This window comes from Entelurus aequoreus, linkage group LG24 (genome assembly GCF_033978785.1).
Source record: "Entelurus aequoreus isolate RoL-2023_Sb linkage group LG24, RoL_Eaeq_v1.1, whole genome shotgun sequence".
Classification (NCBI taxonomy): Eukaryota; Metazoa; Chordata; class Actinopteri; order Syngnathiformes; family Syngnathidae; genus Entelurus; species Entelurus aequoreus.
The window spans coordinates 30,902,822-30,924,580 of record NC_084754.1 but is presented as its reverse complement, the minus strand read 5'-3'; the positions used below and the strand labels follow the sequence as shown (position 1 = coordinate 30,924,580).

The window sequence follows — 21,759 nt, the reverse complement described above, 5'->3', positions numbered from 1 at the left end:
ACGTTGGGTGCCTTTTCCTTCAATGGAGCTTCAGGTGGTGTCAGAGGGCAGCTGGCTATGTGCAGATGTTGCAGGGGGCATCCTTTATGACTCGTCCGTGTGCTAATGACTACTTTTTTAACATACTACACTGCAGTTCACAATACCTGCCTGACAAATAACGTCACTCGTTTGGACCACCCTGCATGTTCCCCTGATCACAATCCAATTGAGAACATTTGGGGATGGCTGGCGAGGGAAGTTTTTACAAAATTCAGTTCCAGACAGTGGATGCCCCTCGTGAAGCCATCTTCATCACTTAAAGCGGGGGTCAGCAACCCCTGCATTACTGCTCCCTGGAGCATTTAAAAAAAAAGGCTTGAAAATGGAAAAAGATGGAGGGAAAAATATTTTTTTGGTTTTAGTATGTTTTTAGTTTGAGGACAAACATGACACAAACCTTCCCAATTGTTAGAAAGCCCACTGTTTAATATGTTTGTGTGTGTGCTTCACTGATGACAGTATTTGGTGAACATTGTTTTGTCCTACTAATTTCGGTGGTTCTTGAACTCACCATAGTGTGGACTGTGACGCAAAAGTTTGTTGACATGTAAAATCTTCCACTCCTTCTTTGTCTCATTTTGTCCACCAAAAGTTTTATGTTGTGCGTGAATGCACAAAGCTGTGCTTTGTTGATGTTATTGACTTGTTGGAGTGCTAATCAGGCATATTTGGTCAAGCTAATCAATGCTAACATGCTATTTAGGCTAGCTGTATGTACATATTCCATCATTATGCCTCATTTCTAGGTATATTTGAGCTCATTTAATATCCTTTACTTTTATCCTCTTTGAATATCATTTAGTTTTGCATGTCTCATGACACATTTCAGATAGTTGTTTGTGTGCCATGTTGTTCCAGACCACAGCAAACATTACCTAGCTTGCCAAAGATTGTAATAAATCTATTAAAAGAAGACAGCCTGCCGTTTCCTTTAAGTTGGACGCACACATCTATAATTTTGGCCATTCTAAGACAGTCATTTCCAGGAGTTATCTCACCTTCTGAGTAGCCTCTGATTTACTAATGTTTTCTAATGTTGTAAAAATGTGTAGAATAAATATTACATTTCAACATTTCTGTCAACGAAGATTTGCTTCAGCCTACGACACGTAGTCATTTTGATAGTAGGCTATTATAGCTAATATAGACACTTACGTCATGTGTTGCCTTCATTATAAGACTTATATACGGCTTTTCATTTTTTGCGGCTCCAGACAAATTTGTTTTTTTGTATTTTTGGTCCAATATGGCTCTTTCAACGTTTTGGGTTGCCGACCCCTGACATAAAGCAACAGTCCAATTAGCCGCCTGGAAAACCGGGCATCAAGCGTGCCCAACCAATTTTTGAGGTGATTAATTTACTCAGTCCGTTTTTTGAGATTAATGATGTGTGGTCTTACACTTGTGATCAGCTGTTGGCAATAAATTAAATGGCTGACTCAAAAATGTTGTTGCTCCCATTTCTTCTTTTAGCATTTTTAAGCTCTACTTAGAACTGTTTTACGATCCAACAATGCAAACCTGGTAATTTTGGTCTTTAAAATTAGGATCTGGACTGTATGCGAATGTGTTGTTGTAACAAAGGCACCTTATCATACTCCTTCAGCAGAAGCCAACACTTTGCCACAGCCAGGTGCACGTGGCCTTGTCCAAAACGATTCCCAATCTCCATCATGATGCCCAATGCCGACTCGTAACGAGGGAACGCTTTCTGAAAGAGAGACAAAGGTAAAAGCAATTAGAATGACATATAGCGCCCCTGTCTTTATGCAGAACGTGCGCTGTGTGTAGGGTTTTGTGTCAACAAACATGTCAAATATCAACTAATGAATGTTGAGGCACTTTATATTAAATTTGACCACAAACATACAGTACAGGCCAACATTTGGACACACCTTCTCCTCATTCAATGTGTTTTCTTTATTTTCATGACTATTTACATTGTAGATTGTCAGTGAAGGCATCAAAACTATGAATGAACACATGTGGAGTTATGTACTCAACAAAAAAAGGAGAAATAACTGAAAACATGTTTTATATTCTAGTTTCTTCTATTGATAACCTCACTAACAGCTTTAACGACGCCCTGCGCGACACCATTGATAGTGTAGCACCGCTAAAGCTAAAAAGGGCCCCTAAAAGGCGTACCCCATGGTTTACAGAAGAAACTAAAGCCCAGAAATTATCATGTAGAAAGCTGGAACGCAAATGGCGTGCGACTAAACTTGAGGTTTTCCATCAAGCATGGAGTGATAGTTTAATAACTTATAAACACATGCTTACCTCAGCTAAAGCTAAATATTACTCAAATCTCATCCACCTCAACAAAAATGATCCTAAATTTTTGTTTAGTACAGTAGCATCGCTAACCCAACAAGGGACTCCTCCCAGTAGCTCCACCCACTCAGCAGATGACTTTATGAATTTCTTTAATAAGAAAATTGAAGTCATTAGAAAAGAGATTAAAGACAATGCATCTCAGCTACAACTGGGTTCTATTAACACAAATACGACGGTATATACAACGGACACTGCCCTCCAAAATAGTTTCTCTCTCTTTGATGAAATAACATTGGAGGAATTGTTAAAATGTGTAAATGGGACAAAACAAACAACATGTCTACTTGACCCAATTCCTGGGAAACTTATCAAGGAGCTTTTTGTTTTATTAGGTCCATCAGTGTTAAATATTATAAACTTATCACTTTCCTCTGGTACTGTTCCTCTAGCATTCAAAAAAGCGGTTATTCATCCTCTACTCAAAAGACCTAACCTCGATCCTGACCTCATGGTGAACTACCGGCCGGTGTCCCACCTACCGTTTATCTCGAAAATTCTCGAAAAAATTGTCGCACAGCAGCTAAATGAACACTTAGCGTCTAACAATCTCTGTGAACCTTTTCAATCCGGTTTCAGGGCAAATCACTCTACGGAGACAGCCCTCGCAAAAATGACTAATGATCTATTGCTAACGATGGATTCTGATGCGTCATCTATGTTGCTGCTTCTTGATCTTAGCGCCGCTTTCGATACTGTTGATCATAATATTTTATTAGAGCGTATCAAAACACGTATTGGTATGTTAGACTTAGCCTTGTCTTGGTTTAACTCTTATCTTACGGACAGGATGCAGTGTGTCTCCCATAACAATGTGACCTCGGACTATGTTAAGGTAACGTGCGGAGTTCCCCAGGTTTCGGTTCTTGGCCCTGCACTCTTTAGTATTTACATGCTGCCGCTAGGTGACATTATACGCAAATACGGTGTTAGCTTTCACTGTTATGCTGATGACACTCAACTCTACATGCCCCTAAAGCTGACCAACACGCCGGATTGTAGTCAGCTGGAGGCGTGTCTTAATGAAATTAAACAATGGATGTCCGCTAACTTTTTGCAACTCAACGCTAAGAAAACGGAAATGCTGATTATCGGTCCTGCTCAACACCGACATCTATTTAATAATACCACCTTAACATTTGACAACCAAACAATTAAACAAGGAGACTCTGTAAAGAATCTGGGTATTATCTTCGACCCAACTCTCTCGTTTGAGTCACACATTAAGAGTGTTACTAAAACGGCCTTCTTTCATCTCCGTAATATCGCTAAAATTCGTTCCATTTTGTCCACAAGCGATGCTGAGATCATTATTCATGCGTTCGTTACATCTCGTCTCGATTACTGTAACGTTTTATTTTCGGGCCTCCCTATGTCTAGCATTAAAAGATTACAGATGGTACAAAATGCGGCTGCTAGACTTTTGACAAAAACAAGAAAGTTTGATCATATTACGCCTATACTGGCTCACTTGCACTGGCTTCCTGTGCACCTAAGATGCGACTTTAAGGTTTTACTACTTACGTATAAAATACTACACGGTCAAGCTCCTGCCTATCTTGCCGATTGTATTGTACCATATGTCCCGACAAGAAATCTGCGTTCAAAGAACTCCGGCTTATTAGTGATTCCCAGAGCCCAAAAAAAGTCTGCGGGCTATAGAGCGTTTTCTATTCGGGCTCCAATACTATGGAATGCCCTCCCGGTAAAAGTTAGAGATGCTACCTCAGTAGAAGCATTTAAGTCTCATCTTAAAACCCATTTGTATACTCTAGCCTTTAAATAGACTCCCTTTTTAGACCAGTTGATCTGCCGTTTCTTTTCTTTTCTTTTCTACTCTGCTCCGGGGTGGACCGCTAGCCTGTCCATCAGATGGGGACATCTCTACGCTGCTGACCCGTCTCCGCTCGGGATGGTTCCCGCTGGCCCCACCATGGACTGGACTTTCGCTGATGTGTTGGACTTTCACAATATTATGTCAGACCCACTCGACACCGAGGATGTCGTTGTGGCTTGTACAGCCCTTTGAGACACTTGTGATTTAGGGCTATATAAATAAACATTGATTGATTGATTGATTGATTGCTCTGATTACTGCTTTGTACACTCTTGGCATTCTCTCGATGAGCTTTAAGCACACCTGTGAAGTAAAAACCATTTCAGGTGACTACCTCTTTAAGCTCATCGAGAGAATGCCAAGAGTGTGCGAAAAAGTAAATCAGAGCAAAGGGTGGCTATTTTGAAGAAACTAGAATATAAAACATGTTTTCAGTTATTTCACCTTTTTTTGTTAAGTACATAACTCCACGTGTTCATTCATAGTTGTGATGCCTTCAGTGACAATCTACAATGTAAATAGTCATGAAAATAAAGAAAACCCATTGAATGAGAAAGTGTGTCCAAACTGTATTTTCTGTATTTCTTGTTTCAAGAACATTTGAATTAACAACTTGTTATTTTGCACAAAAAAATAATTAATAAACAGCTTATTTCCATTAATTAGTTTTTGTACAAATAAATAACACATTGAGACTTTTATACAAGAAGGACGTGAAGTTGCTTCTTACATCAAAGTCCTGCCTGCAGCGATGTATGTCTGCAAAGTTTAGCAAGCACAGGGCCTGCAGAGGACGGTCGCCATGTTGCAAAGCAATTTTCATAGACTCCTGTTGAAGGAGAGAGGAAAACCATGTTAACATAACAACATGATGCATATGAACACAGGCGAATCCAATTCACACACTTGCCTCAACGTAAAGATCATAACCAGATCCAGTAACAGTGTTGAATCCAAAAAGAAAAATAACAATACTCTGTTTGATGGACCTTGTCAGATATGATACGATCATTCCATAGTTTCAGTGTTGTGCATATTCAGAGATGCATCTCTCATGGTATTGTAACATTAAGAGAAGTGATGCAGGTCTAACTGAATGCAAAGCACAATACTAAACATACTGTTAAAACATCTGTAGACATAAGTTAAGCTTATGGATGTGTTTAATACAGTATATGAATGAATTATCTATGGCCCCCGGGATGATATTTGATTAGTATTAGAACCGGCCCGCAGGCCACAGCCGCCTGCTGCTGTTTTGCATGCACCAATACCCCATCAGTGTTGGTGCTAGGAATTTTCAAAATGGGGTCCCAGGGACCCATCAACTCATAAAAATGGGGTCCCACAGTAAATTTTTGGGGTCCCACTTTTTTGTAAGCGTTTTGAAAACAAATGATGAATGTATGCATTATCCTGTTATATCTCACATTCTATATTGTGTTTTAGAAAAAGCTTGTCATAAACGTTACTTAATTCATGAACAAAAATAATACAAAAGAAAACACATTTTTATGCATATGTAAATGTATTCAGTTTTAAACATTCTTTCATGGATCTAAACTTTACCGCTGCCTGTATTTTTTTCCATATTTGTATTGTAATATTTTCAGAATGTGTTTGTTCTATTTTTGGCCAAAGTAAGACAGAGAAAACAATCTGAAGTTGTCTTTATTTTTTAGTTTTAATGCCATGATTTTAATAGGTCGGCCTGCGTGTGCACAGATTTTCCTCCATGCGGCCCCTGAGCTAAAATTAGTTTGACTCTACAACTACCTCAAGGGGTCCCTGCACACCACTGTATGTATTTATTTTAGTTTGCCTTTTCTTTGGCCCACCTCTATAATGTTATTCATTGTCTCTACCTACAGTAAACAAATAATAAAAACAGCATCCATCTATATTTTAACAAAACAATTCAATTCAGTTTCAGTTTATTTCGAACATGAATACAATACAAATATAATATAATGCATCACATATTTCCATTTGTTTCATTACAGAACATCCGAAAAGGAGTAGGAAGAATATTTAATCCTACCCCTTTTCATATCATAGCAGTTTTATCCCATTTCTTTGTTTTCCGCTTGTAACAGAACAGTGAATGAATAGATTAATAAATATATATACTGTAAATATATATATACATATCATAAGTGAGTTAACAAATATTAAACACATGAATAAATATTAGACATATAAAAATATACACAATAATTAAAGTTCTGATAAATAAAAAGTTCAATAATTTATAGTTCACTTAGGAGATGAATGAGATGTTTTTTTTTAAAAGGTTCAAGATGTTCATCATAATTGTTCTTATGTGTACTTTGTGAACACTTGTAGTTTGAACAGTCTCTTAAACTGAATCATATTGGTGCTTTGTTTGATTTCTTTGGTTAATCCATTCCATAATTTAATTCCACATACTGATATGCTAAAGGTCTTAAGTGTTCTACGTGCATACAAATGTTTTAAATTAGATTTTCCTCTAAGGTTATATTTCTCCTCTTTTGTTGAGAAGAATTGTTGTACATTATTGGGTAGCAGGTTATAATTTGCTTTATACATCATTTTAGCTGTTGCAAATACACCAAATCATTGAATTTGAATATTTTTGATTCAATAAATAAAAGGTTTGTATGTTTTCTATATACACCATTATGATTCTAACTGATCTCTTTTGTAACACAGTTAGTGAATGAAGTGTGTAGTTGTTTCCCCATATTCCTACACAATAACTCAGATATGTAACACTAGTGAGCAGTAAAGGATATGAAGTGATTTTTGTTCCAGAATATATTTGGTTTTATTCATTATTGACACTTTATGTTGTATATTTTTATATGAGATTTCCAGTTAATTTTATCACCTCTTATTACACCCAAAAATTTGTTTTCTTTTACCCTTTCAATGTCTACTCCATCTATTTGACTTTCTCTTCTACTGTTACCAAATAGCATTATTTTAGTTTTGCTGAGATTCAAAGATAGTCTGTTTTTGTCAAACCATCTTTTTAATTTGTTCATTTCGTCTGTTATTATTTGTATTAGCTTCTGTGTGTTCTCTCCTGAACAAACACTTATTTCATCTGCAAATAATACCAACTTGAAGTCCTTTGTAACTTTACAAATGTCATTTGTATAAAGATTGAACAATTTTGGTCCAAGTACTGATCCCTGAGGTACGCCACAAGATATGTTCAGCTCTGTGGAAATGTGTTCGCCTAGCTTCATATATTGCAAGAGGTTAAGTAGCTTCGTATCCAGTTCAAGACCAATCCTCTGATGCCATATCATTCTAATCTGTGTCAAATGCTTTTGTTGAATCCATGAAAACTGCAGCAGCACATTGTTTACTATCTATTGCATTTGTGATCTCTTCCTTTATTTCGATTAAAGCCATTGATGTTGAAAAGTTGGCTCTGTATCGGTTGTCTGTGAGTGTTTCATTTTTATTTATGAATCTGTCCAATTTTCAATAATTATAGAAAAATGTGGAAGTAGAGAAACAGTTATGTAGTTTGTAAACTGGCGTTTGTCTCCAGTCTTATAAATTGGTACGACTTTTGCTATTTTAAGTTTGTCTGGGAATTTGCCCGTTTTAATTAAGTTGCTGATAAGTGGTTCTGAAATCTCTTCAGTGACCTTTTTTATAATTTCCATATCAATTCCATTACAGGCATTTGAGTCACATTTTTTCACAATATTGATTATTTCCTCTGTTGTCACACCTTCGAGGAACATCAAGTTGGGACTTCTGTCTATGGTGTCATTCAAGGCCTAAACTGACCCAGGATCTGGAATCTTTTCATCGAGATTTGGTTCAATGTTCACAAAGAACATATTGAAGCTTTCAACTACTTTGTTCATATTGTCATTTATTACATTTACATCTGGGAAGTATTTAGGATAATCTTTCTTAGCACCATTTTTTTAATGCTATTTAGGATGCCCCATGTTGCTCTCGTACTGTTTTTGTTCTGGTCTAATAATGGACCTTATTGCCTCTGTAGATCTTTGTGTTATACATGTTCTATGTAATGTATTCTTCTTGTAGCAACGACTTGTATGTTGTTTGGAAACGGTTGGTAATGGTTATGTGCAGTAAAACTTTACTTGAACTCAACTCACCTTAATGTGTGTTTCACGTCTTAGTTGAAGAGAGCAGTTATGATTTTGGTTTACAGAGTAAACAACTAAAAAGACATTATTGTGGGTTTCCTGGATGTCGTCTTCATCACTAAAGAAAAAATCTAATCTGCGGGACAAAATTCCTGTGCCATTTTCAAGTATGTTTCTTTTTTTTTGAGTCGTCATCTTGAAGCGTCCCTCTGTCTCTGACTCCCTTGTTGTCATGTGACATGACTGCGTAGCTGTTATAATTTTGTTTCCTGGTTTCGATGACCCACCTTATCTTGCCTCTGTTTGGCCAGTTTGTAATGTTCCATCTAATCCATCTAAGTCTTTGAGCACGAATTGATGAAGCCGACTCGGGTGAGCGGTGAAACGTCTTCTAAGGCAAACCAAACAGTCCAGTTTCGATCAATTGAATGCACTGAGATGACAATGACCTGGAGGAATGAGAAAATTCATAGCCAATTGTGACTCATCATACGAACACCAACCAATCATCATGGATTTTCTCTGTATGTATGGATGTTCTCATTCATCCAGGTCTTTGTTTTTCCTCCGTATTCTTTGGCCTAGATTCGCAGTCAATTTTCTCTCTTTGTAGCTCGTAGCTTTGATCTAAGCTACTGTACCTTGCTACCTGGGTCTAAAAATGGCTACACTCCAGGAATCGCTACTCATTCAAAAAGTTGTGAAGCTACCGCCAAGCTGATTGATTGAGACTTTTATTAGTAGGTTGCACAGTGAAGTACATATTCCATACAATTGACCACTAAATGGTAACACCCGAATAAGTTGTTCAACTTGTTTAAGTCGGGGTCCACTTAAATTGATTCATGATACAGATATATACTATCAGATACATACCATCATCACAACACAGTCATCACACAAGATAATCACATTTAATTATTTACATTACAGTAAAATGTAGTTAAGCTACGCAGCTTCGCTACATGCTTATTACTATACTGTCAAGTTATAAGCAAATAAATAACACACATTCAAGTAAAACATTTACTAAAATGTGTATGACAGTCCGACAAACCTAAAATGTTGTGGTCTTTTATTAAAATAATCAAAACTATGCAAGCAATTAACAAACTACAATTAATCATGATTAAAAAGTGTTATTAATCTGTTTAAAAAACTGATTTGTTTGACAACACTACTTCAGCACTACAAAGCACTTTGAATAGCCTTGTGTATGAATTGTGCTCTATAAATAAACATGTAGGGCTGCAACTAACGATTAATTTGATAATCGATTAATCTGTCGATTATTACTTCGATTGATCGATTAATAATCGGATAAAAGAGACAATCTACATTTCTATCCTTTCCCGTATTTTATTGAAAAAAAACCCAGCATACTGGCACCATACTTATTTTGATTATTGTTTCTCAGCTGTTTGTACATGTTGCAGTTTATAAATAAAGGTTTATAAAAAAAAATAAAAAAAATTAAAAAATGATAAATGGGCTATACTTGTATAGCGCTTTTCTACCTTCAAGGTACTCAAAGCGCTTTGACAGTATTTCCACATTCACCCATTCACACACACATTCACACACTGATGGCGGGAGCTGCCATGCAAGGCGCTAACCAGCAGCCATCAGAGGCAAAGGGTGAAGTGTCTTGCCCAAGGACACAAAGGACGTGACTAGGACGGTAGAAGGTGGGAATTGAACCCCAGTAACCAGCAACACTCCGATTGCTGGCATAAAAAAAAGTAAATAGCCTCTGTGCATGCGCATAGCATAGATCCAACGAATCGATGACTAAATTAATCGCCAACTATTTTTATAATCGATTTCAATCGATTTAATCGATTAGTTGTTGCAGCCCTATAAACATGCCTTGTCTAATTTGTTAAATTGTTTTAATATAAGTTTGTTTAGTTGGCCTAAATTGTTTTATTCTGACTACAACCAAATTAAAGGTAAAATCACATAATCATTCAATGAGCTTGAAAAGTTTTCAGTTAAAAGTATCTGTACCGGTATTTACCATTTACAGTATTTATAAGTGGTCCTCGGGTTACGGATGTAAGTTAAGTTCAGTTGAAAGGCCTACTGAAATGAAATGTTTTTATTTAAACGGGGATAGCAGATCCATTCTATGTGTCGTACTTGATAATTTCGCGATATTGCCATATTTTTGCTGAAAGGATTTAGTAGAGAACATCGACGATAGAGTTCGCAACTTTTGGTCGCTGATAAAAAAGCCTTGCCTGTACCGGAAGTAGCGTGACGTCACAGGTTGAAAGGCTCCTCACATTTCCCCATTGTTTACAATGCAGCAAGAGCGATTCGGACCGAGAAAGCGACGATTACCCCATTAATTTGAGCGAGGATGAAAGATTCGTGGATGAGGCACGTGAGAGTGAAGGACTAGAGTGCAGTGCAGGACGTATCTTTTTTCGCTTTGACCGTAACTTAGGTACAAGGGTTCATTGGATTCCACACTTTCTCCTTTTTCTATTGTGGATCACGGATTTGTATTTTAAACCACCTCGGATACTATATCCTCTTGAAAATGAGAGTCGAGAATGCGAAATGGACATTCACAGTGACTTTTATCTCCACGACAATACATCGGCAAAGCACTTTAGCTACGGAGCTAACGTGATAGCATCGTGCTTAAATGCAGATAGAAACAAAAGAAATAAACCCCTGACTGGAAGGATAGACAGAAGATCAACAATACTACTATCAGGAGACACCGAACTAAACACTGGACCTGTAACTACACGGTTAATGCTGTGCCGCCTGTCGAAACCTAGCAATGCTGTTGCTAACAACGCCATTGAAGCTAACTTAGCTACGGGACCTCATCAGAGCTATGATAAAAACATTAGTGCTCCACCTACGCCAGCCCTCATCTGCTCATCAACACCCGTGCTCACCTGCGTTCCAGCGATCGACGGCGCGACGAAGGACTTCACCCAATCATCGATGCAGATAGCGTTGGATAGCGCATCTGCTATCCAAGTCAAAGTCCTCCTGGTTGTGTTGCTGCAGCCAGCCGCTAATACACCGATCCCACCTACAACTTTCTTCTTTGCAGTCTCCATTGTTCATTAAACAAATTGCAAAAGATTCACCAACACAGATGTCCAGAATACTGTGGAATTTTGCGATGAAAACAGCTGTTTGTATTGTGATACAATGTGTCCGAATACTTCCGTTTCAACCATTGACGTCACGCGCAAACGTCATCATACATAGACGTTTTCAACCGGAAGTTCCCCGAAATATTTAAAATTGCACTTTATAAGTTAACCCGGCCGTATGTGTTGCAATGTTAAGATTTCATCATTGATATATAAACTATCAGACTGCGTGGTCGGTAGTAGTGGGTTTCAGTAGGCCTTTAAGTAAAAATGAATAGCTTAATTATACAGAAAATAACAGCTAAGACATCCACACTGTACACATAATAAAAATGATAATAATGGATGAGATTTATATAGCGTTTTTTTCTATTGACTCAAAGTGCCTGACACTGAGAACCCATATGTCATTCAGTCCACAGTCACACTTTGTTGGTGGTGAGTTAAATTTGTAGCCACAGCTGCCCTGGGGTAGACTGACGGAAGCGCGGCAGCCAATTTGCACCTCCGGCCTCTCTGACCACAACCAAACATTCCTACACCAGTTTGAGCTGCACTGGAGGCAAGGTGGGTGAAGTGGGTGGGTGCCCAAAGACACAACAACAGTGACTAGGAGGGCGGAAGCTGGATTCGTACCGGGAACTCTCAAGTTTCTGGACAGATGCTGTTAGCAAAATTTATATTTTGGTACAACAACTTTAGCCTAAATTGTTGTGTAGTAGTTGCTCCCTTAAATGCCTGTGCCTTGTCACAAATAAGACACTTTTATGGCCCTGCTACATTCCTGATGTCCGGTGGAGATGTCTCCAACCCCCACCTTCTCCAAGGACAAAGAGTGCTCTGCTGTTGAACTATTACTAATGTATGTTGTATTTGTCTTTTTGGTCAAAGGTTATTTTCCAAATGGGTTTCTTTTATGATTGGTGTTGTAGTAACCGCCCTACCCAATGCTTTCCTACCCACAATCCCATAGTTTGTATTTGCCCATCCTCTTCTCTCTCCCCTTCCATCCCAGGAGGGCCTTTTCGCCTAAACCCTTCCCCTCCCTCCTCATTCCTAAAAGCAATATAAGACCTGAAAGTTCTTTATCACGCTTGCTCTCACTTTCTCTCACTTCTGTCTTTCTTTCTGTAGCAGCGTATACCTTTTTCCTCTGTAAATATAAAGTTATTTTGAGATCTCAAATAAATACTTAAAAGACCTTAGCTTTCTCTATATATTTCTTTATGGAATAGGATAAAAATCGAAAACAACGCTCTGCCATCTGAGCCCCACACACATGAATCACATATAAAACACTGTAATAAAAAGATTAAATACAATAATTAAATGAAAAAGTAATAAAAAAAGAAAACAACTCTTTACTCCTGACTTTGTCTGTTGATTTGTCCACTGAGCATTATACCATGTTTATTTTAACCTCATGTTTCACTTTGCTTTTCTTTGACGTGCTGCCACCAGAAAAGTCTGCCTCATAATTAGGGGACATAATGAAGGGTCAAAAGGTACATAAAAGAACAAAATGTGATGTTGTCCTTCCTAATGTAGCGAACACGACTGTGTGTTACTGCGGTTATGCATTCTTCTGCCGCATGCATATAACTAGTCTATTTGTTGTTGTACAGTTTATGAATACTGCATGGGAGTGTGTTCGTTACCGAGAAACAACGATGTAAACCGAGGACCACCTGCACGTGATATCGGATGCAGCGGAGTCTAAATTACCCAAGCCCAAGAGGGCACCTGTGCTTTTGTAACGTTTGAAGATTGGGAAATGTAATTAAAAAAAAAAAATGTAAGTCAAAAATGTTAGTATAAAATAATAAAGCAGTGAAAGTTCAATATTAAGGTTGACAGAAGCAAATTAGGACACCCCTATCATAATTACCAAATGGTTTGTCCCACCTGGATAGCAGCGAACCTAACTTTGAGCATTCCACTCAACACAGACTTCATCTGAGCTCACTTTTAGGCATTCACACACAGCACCAACATTTTAAAAGGTAGGATTACTATAACTAACTATGTGTGACTACATAGGAGAAAGTTATGTACAAGTTTCACTTTTGCATCTCATAACTGTGGTGCGTTCAAAGACCCTCCATTAAAGTTACAAAAGGAGCCGTAACTATATTTTTTAAAGACAGGTTGAAGGCTTATTGTCTGTAATTTCCAGGAGATGCACCTAAAATAATATAATCGTCGTAATAATGATGTATTATTATGATCTGTATTATCCACTGATGATTATACTACGCGAATCAGCTGAAACCTACTTTGCACTCTGAAGTGAAGGGAAGTGTGAAACGTGACATATTAATAACCATAAATACCTAATCATGGTAGGTTATGTGATTATTTAAATCCATATATATTATTATTTGTATTAAATAAAATAAATACTTTAAAAACATCATTATTTAGGCTGGTTTATCTAGATATGTTTTAGATATGTTAATCCCATCTTTAAAAGTCAAAAGCCTAATTAGGGTTTTTACATGTATTTTAAAAAGCTGGTTTTGTCCAAACTGATGCAACATTTTTTTAGGGCTAAGCCCCTGATTTGATGAATACCAGAATTTGCAGTATGCCCCTCCTTTTACACATATCTAGCACTATGCATAGGGCCTTGTGGTCTCTGGGGGGGCCCGTTTTGTGTGAAGAAGCGCATGTTGGATGTTAATTAATGAATGATGGCGCTTCATATGAAATTTTACTGCAAACATATTCCTATCCCATTCCTGCTCTGTCTCTGATAAGAATATGATGGCAAATGTATCCTCACATTTTCACGGTGGCACGCTACATTAGTGTTGGTCTTGCAAGGCATTTATAGCCTAGGTTGGAGTTGTCTCAGGGAGGTTTGGACATTAAAGTTTGAATTAAGGCTGTGACGATCGATGGGCCACTGAGCATTATCAGCTGATTTTCCTGAAAAAGTATGTGATCATCATTGCCGATTAATGTCTTTCAATGTTAATAACAAACACCGATCCCCTCTGGCTGACACTGAATTTATTTTTAGTCCTCTGGTTGACTAGCTAGCAGCTAATTATGTATCTCCATACACAGTGTGGAGCTGCTCCCATAGGCTAATGATATTCACCTCCATTACGGAAAATAAACTGCATTTCTTAGAATTTGAAATATCATTGTCAAATATCATTTTCACTAGAGGACAAGGGGAAACATGTTACAAACCGAGAAAAAGTCAAGAGCAGGTATGTTTATAGCTAAGCTAATGGCTAATGGCTAAGCTAGCTTGAAACAATACCAAAACATAAGTGCTTCACTGCTTAGTAATGTTTAAAAAGTGTAGATGGAACCATGTTAGAGCAGAAAATAAGCGGATATTAACAGGAATAGAACAAGTAGATGAATAAGTGTCTAGAGAGGATGATTGAACAACTGTTGCTGTGTCAGCATTGTTGCAGTCATTACACCACACGTAAGAGGAGGGCAGATTGATCCATAACTTGGTGGTGTTGATACCAACGATACTACCAGTACATATACAGTACAGGCCAAAAGTTTGAACACACCTTCTCATTCAATGCGTTTTCTTTATTGTCACTGAAGGCATCAAAACTGTGAATGAACACATGTGGAGTTATGTACTTAACAAACATGTGAAATAACTGAAAACATATTTTATATTCTAGTTTCTTCAAAATAGCCACCCTTTGCTCTGATTACTGCTTTGCACACTCTTGGCATTCTCTCGATGAGCTTCAAGAGGTCGTCATCTAAAAGGGTTTTCACTTCACAGGTGTCATAGTTTTGATGCATTCAGTGACAATCTACAATGTAAATAGTCATGAAAATAATATTAAAAAACGCATTGAAATGAGGTGTGTCCAAACTTTTGGCCTGTACTCATCCATCCATCCATTTTTCTACCGCTTGTCCCTTTCGGGGTCGGCATTTTTATCTTTTTCCCAAAAAAAGTTCTGCTGTTTTTGTTATTGTTTACAAACTAAGGAAATAATTTCCAGGACACATGTAGACTTTGAAGGCAACAACCAAATGATTTAATTGAGTAGATAATAGTCGTTGCTTTTGTTATTGTGTACTATTTACTTTGTTTTGCTCAAATAATTGTATGTAACAAAAGAGAATACCGTAATTGTGTTGGTATTGCGAAACTGTCAATAGCACTTACTCTAAATACGAAACTTTACAGTTAATACGTGTGATTGATCGGTCGATCTAACTCATGGATGATCGGTGTCACAATTGGCAGCATAAAACATTGATCGGAACATCCTCAGTTCTAATTATGTTAAATGTGTTATTTTGCACCAATGCATTAATGAATAATTTATTTCCCATGAATTTCATTTAGTACAAAACATGCATTCAATTAAATTGGATTAAAACAGTATAAAACCATCACAGATAAATAAAATGTGAACAATGGTTTGTGATAGGGTTTAGGGCCTCCAAAATAGTGTTGTCCCGATACCAACATTTTGGTACCGGTACCAAAATGTATTTCGATACTTTTCTAAATAAAGGGGACCACAAAAAATGGCATTATTGGCTTTATTTTAACAACAAATCTTACGGTACATTAAACATATGTTTCTGATTGCCATCGAATAACAATTTTGTCCTTAGATAAAATAGTGAACATATTAGACAACTTGTCTTTTAGTAGTAAGTAAGTAAACAAAGTTTCCTAATTAGTCTGCTGACATATGGAGACATATGTGTCATTTCTCATTATTTTTTTTATCTAAATTATAAAGGACAAGCTGTAAAAATGGATTATTAATCTACTTGTTCATTTACTGGTTATATCTGCTTACTTTCTCTTTTAAAGGCCTACTGAAACCCACTACTACCGACCACGCAGTCTGATAGTTTATATATCAATGATGAAATCTTAACATTGCAACACATGCCAATACGGCCAGGTAAATTTATAAAGTGCAATTTTAAATTTCCCGCGAAACTTCCGGTTGAAAACGTCTATGTATGATGACGTTTGCGCGTGACATCGATGGTTGAAACGGAAGTATTCGGACACATTGTATCACAATACAAACAGCTCTGTTTTCATCGCAAAATTCCACAGTATTCTGGACATCTGTGTTGGTGAATCTTTTGCAATTTGTTTAATGAACAATGTCAATGTCAGTGCAAAGAAGAAAGTTGTAGGTGGGATCGGTGTATTAGCGGCTGGCTGCAGCAACACAACCAGGAGGACTTTGACTTGGATAGCAGACGCGCTATCCGACGCTAGCCGCCGACCGCATCGATGATCGTGGGAAGTCCTTCGTCGCGCCGTCGATCGCTGGAATGCAGGTGAGCACGGGTGTTGCTGAGCAGATGAGGGCTGGCGTAGGTGGAGCGCTAATGTTTTTATCATAGCTCTGACGAGGTCCCGTAGCTAAGTTAGCTTCAATGGCGTCGTTAGCAACAGCATTGCTAGGCTTCGACAGGCGGCACAGCATTAACCGTATAGTTACAGGTCCAGTGTTTGGTTCGGTGTCTCCTGATAGTAGTATTGTTGATCTGCTGTCTATCCTTCCAGTCAGGGGCTTATTTCTTTTGTTTCTATCTGCATTTAAGCACGATGCTATCACGTTAGCTCCGTAGCTAAAGTGCTTCGCCGATGTATTGTCGTGGAGATAAAAGTCACTGTGAATGTCCATTTCGCGTTTTCGACTCTCATTTTCAAGAGGATATAGTATCCGAGGTGGTTTAAAATACAAATCCGTGATCCACAATAGAAAAAGGAGGAAGTGTGGAATCCAATGAGCCCTTTTACCTAATTTACGGTCAGAGCGAAAAAAGATACGTCCTGCACTGCACTCTAGTCCTTCACTCTCGCGTTCTTCATCCACGAATCTTTCACCCTCGCTCAAATTAATGGGGTAATCGTCGCTTTCTCGGTCCGAATCGCTCTCGCTGCTGGTGTAAACAATGGGGAAATGTGAGGAGCCCTTCAACCTGCGACGTCACGCTACTTCCGGTACAGGCTAGCCATGTTTTAAAGCACCTCTTCCTGAGGGCGTTTCAGTGTTATAACTTCACCTTTATCATCAGGCCAAAATGCGTCCGTTCTCCCTTTCTGTCTACACACTGTGTCTGCTTGTAAGTACTCCGTGATTGTGCGCTGCCGAACATGCTCGTCTGCTCATAAAACCAGCAACGACATGACGTGCCTTCATGCCCGGGAACCGGTACTTTTCAAACAAAGTATAGTACCTTTTTTAATTCATTAGTACCGTGATACTATAGAACCTGTATACCGTATAACCCTACTCCAAACAAAAGTCTGCTTAGGTACCCTGTGACCAGCCATGTTGAAGGCTCCATGTTGTTCACCTTGAGGCATCTTCTTCTGTGCGCCTGTCGCTATTCTAAACATGACAGGATGTGTAAATTGTTTGGCTAAATGCGTGTGGTAAACGTAATAAATCTGAAAAAGCATCCTGCTATCTCGTTTCCAGACTTTTGCGCGCCAAGGCAATGACATCAAGTTATTTGTGCGTCCCTCCCCCCTTCCAGCACATAATTAGAACAGAGAGCGGAGACTGCAGGCCTTCTCTTCATTAACACTTTAAACCGGGCATATTTTGGTCCAGGTCTAAGGTCTGGGACAAGAGAACAACTGGCGCTCGCACCTGTTCCACTACATGTAGACCTCTGACATCAGGATGGCCAAAGACATCTCTTAGTGTCTATAAGCTCCTACCTCGCAGCATTCCATGGCGTCCGGCAGGCGCTCCAGCTTCCTGTAGGCCACCGACATGTGGTACTGGCTCATGGCGCGATACTTCAAGCTCCAACCTTTGCCGTAGTCGTTGACCAGCTCGGCCGCTTTGCAGGGGAAAAACAGAGCTTTCTCGTAGTCCTGGGAATGACAAGTAAAGATGGAAGCATCCAAATAAAGACGCTTTTGTGCATAAAATAAGAAGTGAGCATTCTCCACATGCCACTTGGTCACAATTAGACTTAGACTTACTTTTTATTGTCATTCAAATTTGAACTTTACAGCACAGATAAGAACGAAATTTCATTACATAAGCCAGTGAAACCAAATCCTTCGCATGAAGCTGGGGGGGATTACGCTTACAAATCTCTGATGTCAAGGGTACGGCAACACCGCCCCCGCCCACCTCCTGCCATGGGGGGCCGCCGTGACCGACAATGGCCACTACTAACAGCCGCTCGTTTGGATGCTCTGCAGTGTTATCATGCTCTGCAAATGCACGCCGGTGATTGCACCATCAAGTCACACGTGCGACACGATGTGATGAAAGATCAGCGTTCTCTCTGCCAAAGACACAATCAAAGCACGGCCAGCAGGAGCAACAGTTGGTTCAAATGCGGCACAGCTGAGCTAATATTCTAACGGATATCAGTCCGAAAAAACCAAATATCAGATGATATCGGTTTGCATCTAAAATTTCCGATACAGGCAGTCCTGGTTTACTTGTGCAAAGTTGGACACCCAATTGACATCTGAATGTCATCCAATAAGCACACAAAGTTGGTATTTCTGTGTATTTTAGTCATTTACAAAAGATGAAACTGGAGGCTCGCAGCTACACAACAGCTAAGCACACAATTGCACACAAGCTAGACATACAGTACGTGTCTTTGATTGAACAATATTGCAGTCTAAAACATTTGGTGATATGAACAAGTATCAAATAATTACAGTTGCACGCTACTTATATATTAGAAAGTATACAGCAGGGGTGTCAAAAGTCAAGGAATTAATAATCTATGGCCCCCGGGATGATATTTGATTAGTATTAGAACCGGCCTACAGGCCACAGCTGCCTGCTGCTGTTTTGCACGAAGCAATACTCCATCAGTGTTGGCGCTAGGAATTTTCAAAATGGGGTCCCAGGGACCCCATCAAGTCATAAAAATGGGGTCCCAAAGTAAATTTTTGGGGTCCCACTTTTATTGTAATTGTTTTGAAAACAAATGCTAAATGTATGCATTATCTTGTTATATCTCACATTCTATATTGTGTTTTGGAAAATGGTTGCCATAAATGTTACTTAATTCATAAAAAAAACAAAAACATTTTATGCATATGTAAATGTATTCAGTTATAAACATTCATTCACTTTCTTCTTTCCTTCACGGATCTAAACTTTACCGCTGCCGGTATTTTTTTCTATATTTTTATTGTAATATTTTCAGAATGTGTTTGTTCTATTTTTGGCCAAAGTAAAACATAGAAAACAATCTGAAGTTGTCTTTATTTTTTATTTTTAATGCCATGATTTTAATAGTCCGGCCTGCGTGTGCACAGATTTCCCTCCATGCGGCCCCTGAGCTAAAATTAGTTTGACACCCCTGATATACAGTAACAAACGTGTCCGCATTATTCAATTTACTGCATCATGAGTTTGATTTCATGAATTATTGTGACCATTAGCTTTTGCCAAAAACGAATTACTAGATATGTCTCGATCTGATATTGATATCGATCCGATATCAGCAAAAAACAAGTATTGGATTATATCGGCTTGAATGTAAAACCTCACATTACAAGCACTCCTGCAGCGTGTTTACCAGAGCAAAACTGGACAGCCAGTTTAGATGTTAACTGGCCGTCCAGTTGGTATTTTCTTGTATTTCAGTGGTCACTTACCAAAGGTAAACATGAAACTAGAAGCTAGCAGCTACACAACAGCTAAGCACACAAGCTATTGATTGATTGACTGATTGAAGCTTTGATTAGAAGATTGTAAGTGGCGAGAATACATTATATGAATCGATACAGTTTTATACACTACAGTACGTATTCTGTACAATTGACCATTAAATGGTAACACCCCAATAAATTGTGCAAGTTGTTTGAATCGGGGTTCACGATAATCCATTCATGGTACGAATATAAACTATTAGCATAATACAGTCATCACACAAGCTAATCATCAGAGTCACTAATAGACATAATAATGTAGGTCACAACTTTGAAGGATAATTACAGCAAGCAGTAAACGATAGAAGCTTGAGAAAAAGTAAATGCAATTATTTACAATCCGGGGGTGGGCGATAAAGCCCGTAATAAGTGTCCATAATTGAACGATATTGCAGTCTAAAACACGACGATTGTCAAAATAAATAAGATTCAAATAATTATAGTGGCGTATTACAGATACAAAGTCTCCAAGTCATAAGTGTAGAAAACCAACGTGTCCGCATCATTCAACTTACTGCACTATGAGTATGACTTAATGAATTGTTGTGACCACGAGGTATCGCCATAAAACTAATCACTAGGGGTGTCCCAGAGCCGATATTGATATTGGATATACAGTAAGTCTGATATTAACAAAAAACAAGTATTGGATTATATCGCCTTGCATCTAAAATTGCTGTCTAAAACATGACATTTGTCAATACAAGCAAGTATCAAAAATACATATAGTTGCATACATTACTTACAGATACAAAGTCTCCAAGGCAGAAGCATGTTAAAATATATCCACTAACAAACGTGTCCGCATTATTATAGTTAGACTTAATGAGTTATTGTGACCACTATGTGTCGGCAAAAAACTACAGTAATTGCCACTCCACTGCAATTTAAAGACAGCATAAGTCCATTCCAGTTAATAAAAAGGTTGGGTTTGATAGGTGAACAATAACATGGCTATGAAGGGGCCAGAATAATGTTTAATGTTGCTTCTGCTTCATACCTAACATTGTTCTCTGTTTCGGTAATTTCACTTGATTTAGGTCTTTTTTAACAAAGTCCAAATAAGTATGTACAATGATTAGTACTAATATTGTATCAGATTGATATTGGTCTTGGCCAATATTCAAAGCTCCATCATGAATATCTTATTGGAAGTGGAAAAACACTTACAGTATATAACCAAACCTGGAAAGTCCAAATTAATGTACCGTATGTAAGTAATGTAACTTGCACAAAATGTCAAATTTCCATCATGCATGATGAGAATTACCTCATGAGAGTAAGCTTTGTGTTTTTACGACTTATTTCCCCAAAACAAGGCTTTTTAGAGAAGTGCGTACATCAGAAGGTATATAGAGATTGTAAAGCAAGCTGACTTATATTTAAATGTTGGAAAAAAATGTTTTAGTGGTTCACTTTTTTCACTTGCAAAACATTAAAATGTCTAAAGGCAATTCTATCCAAGTTAAGAGTGTTGTGTTGTTTTACCTCTTAGATTAGATAACTTTATTGTCATTGTAAAAAAAGGAATATTAACTGTGATTAACCTTTATTCATAAGCGTATTTGTTGTTTTTACCTTTTACAGTGGTTACTTCTTTGAAAACTGAGATAG

At 38.1% G+C, this 21,759-nt stretch overlaps 1 protein-coding gene across 2 annotated transcripts in view; it reads right to left on the bottom strand.

The window, feature by feature from the left end:
• Positions 1-21,759, bottom strand: part of rapsn (receptor-associated protein of the synapse, 43kD) — a 31,637-nt gene that overhangs the window by 5,994 nt on the left and 3,884 nt on the right. For both annotated transcript variants that reach the window (XM_062036061.1, XM_062036060.1), the window contains exons 3-5: positions 18,172-18,330; positions 4,947-5,045; positions 1,631-1,753 (exon numbers count right to left, since the gene is read on the bottom strand). In XM_062036061.1, coding sequence (XP_061892045.1) covers positions 1,631-1,753; positions 4,947-5,045; positions 18,172-18,330 — 381 coding nt within the window. The remainder of the gene's footprint in view (positions 1-1,630; positions 1,754-4,946; positions 5,046-18,171; positions 18,331-21,759) is intronic.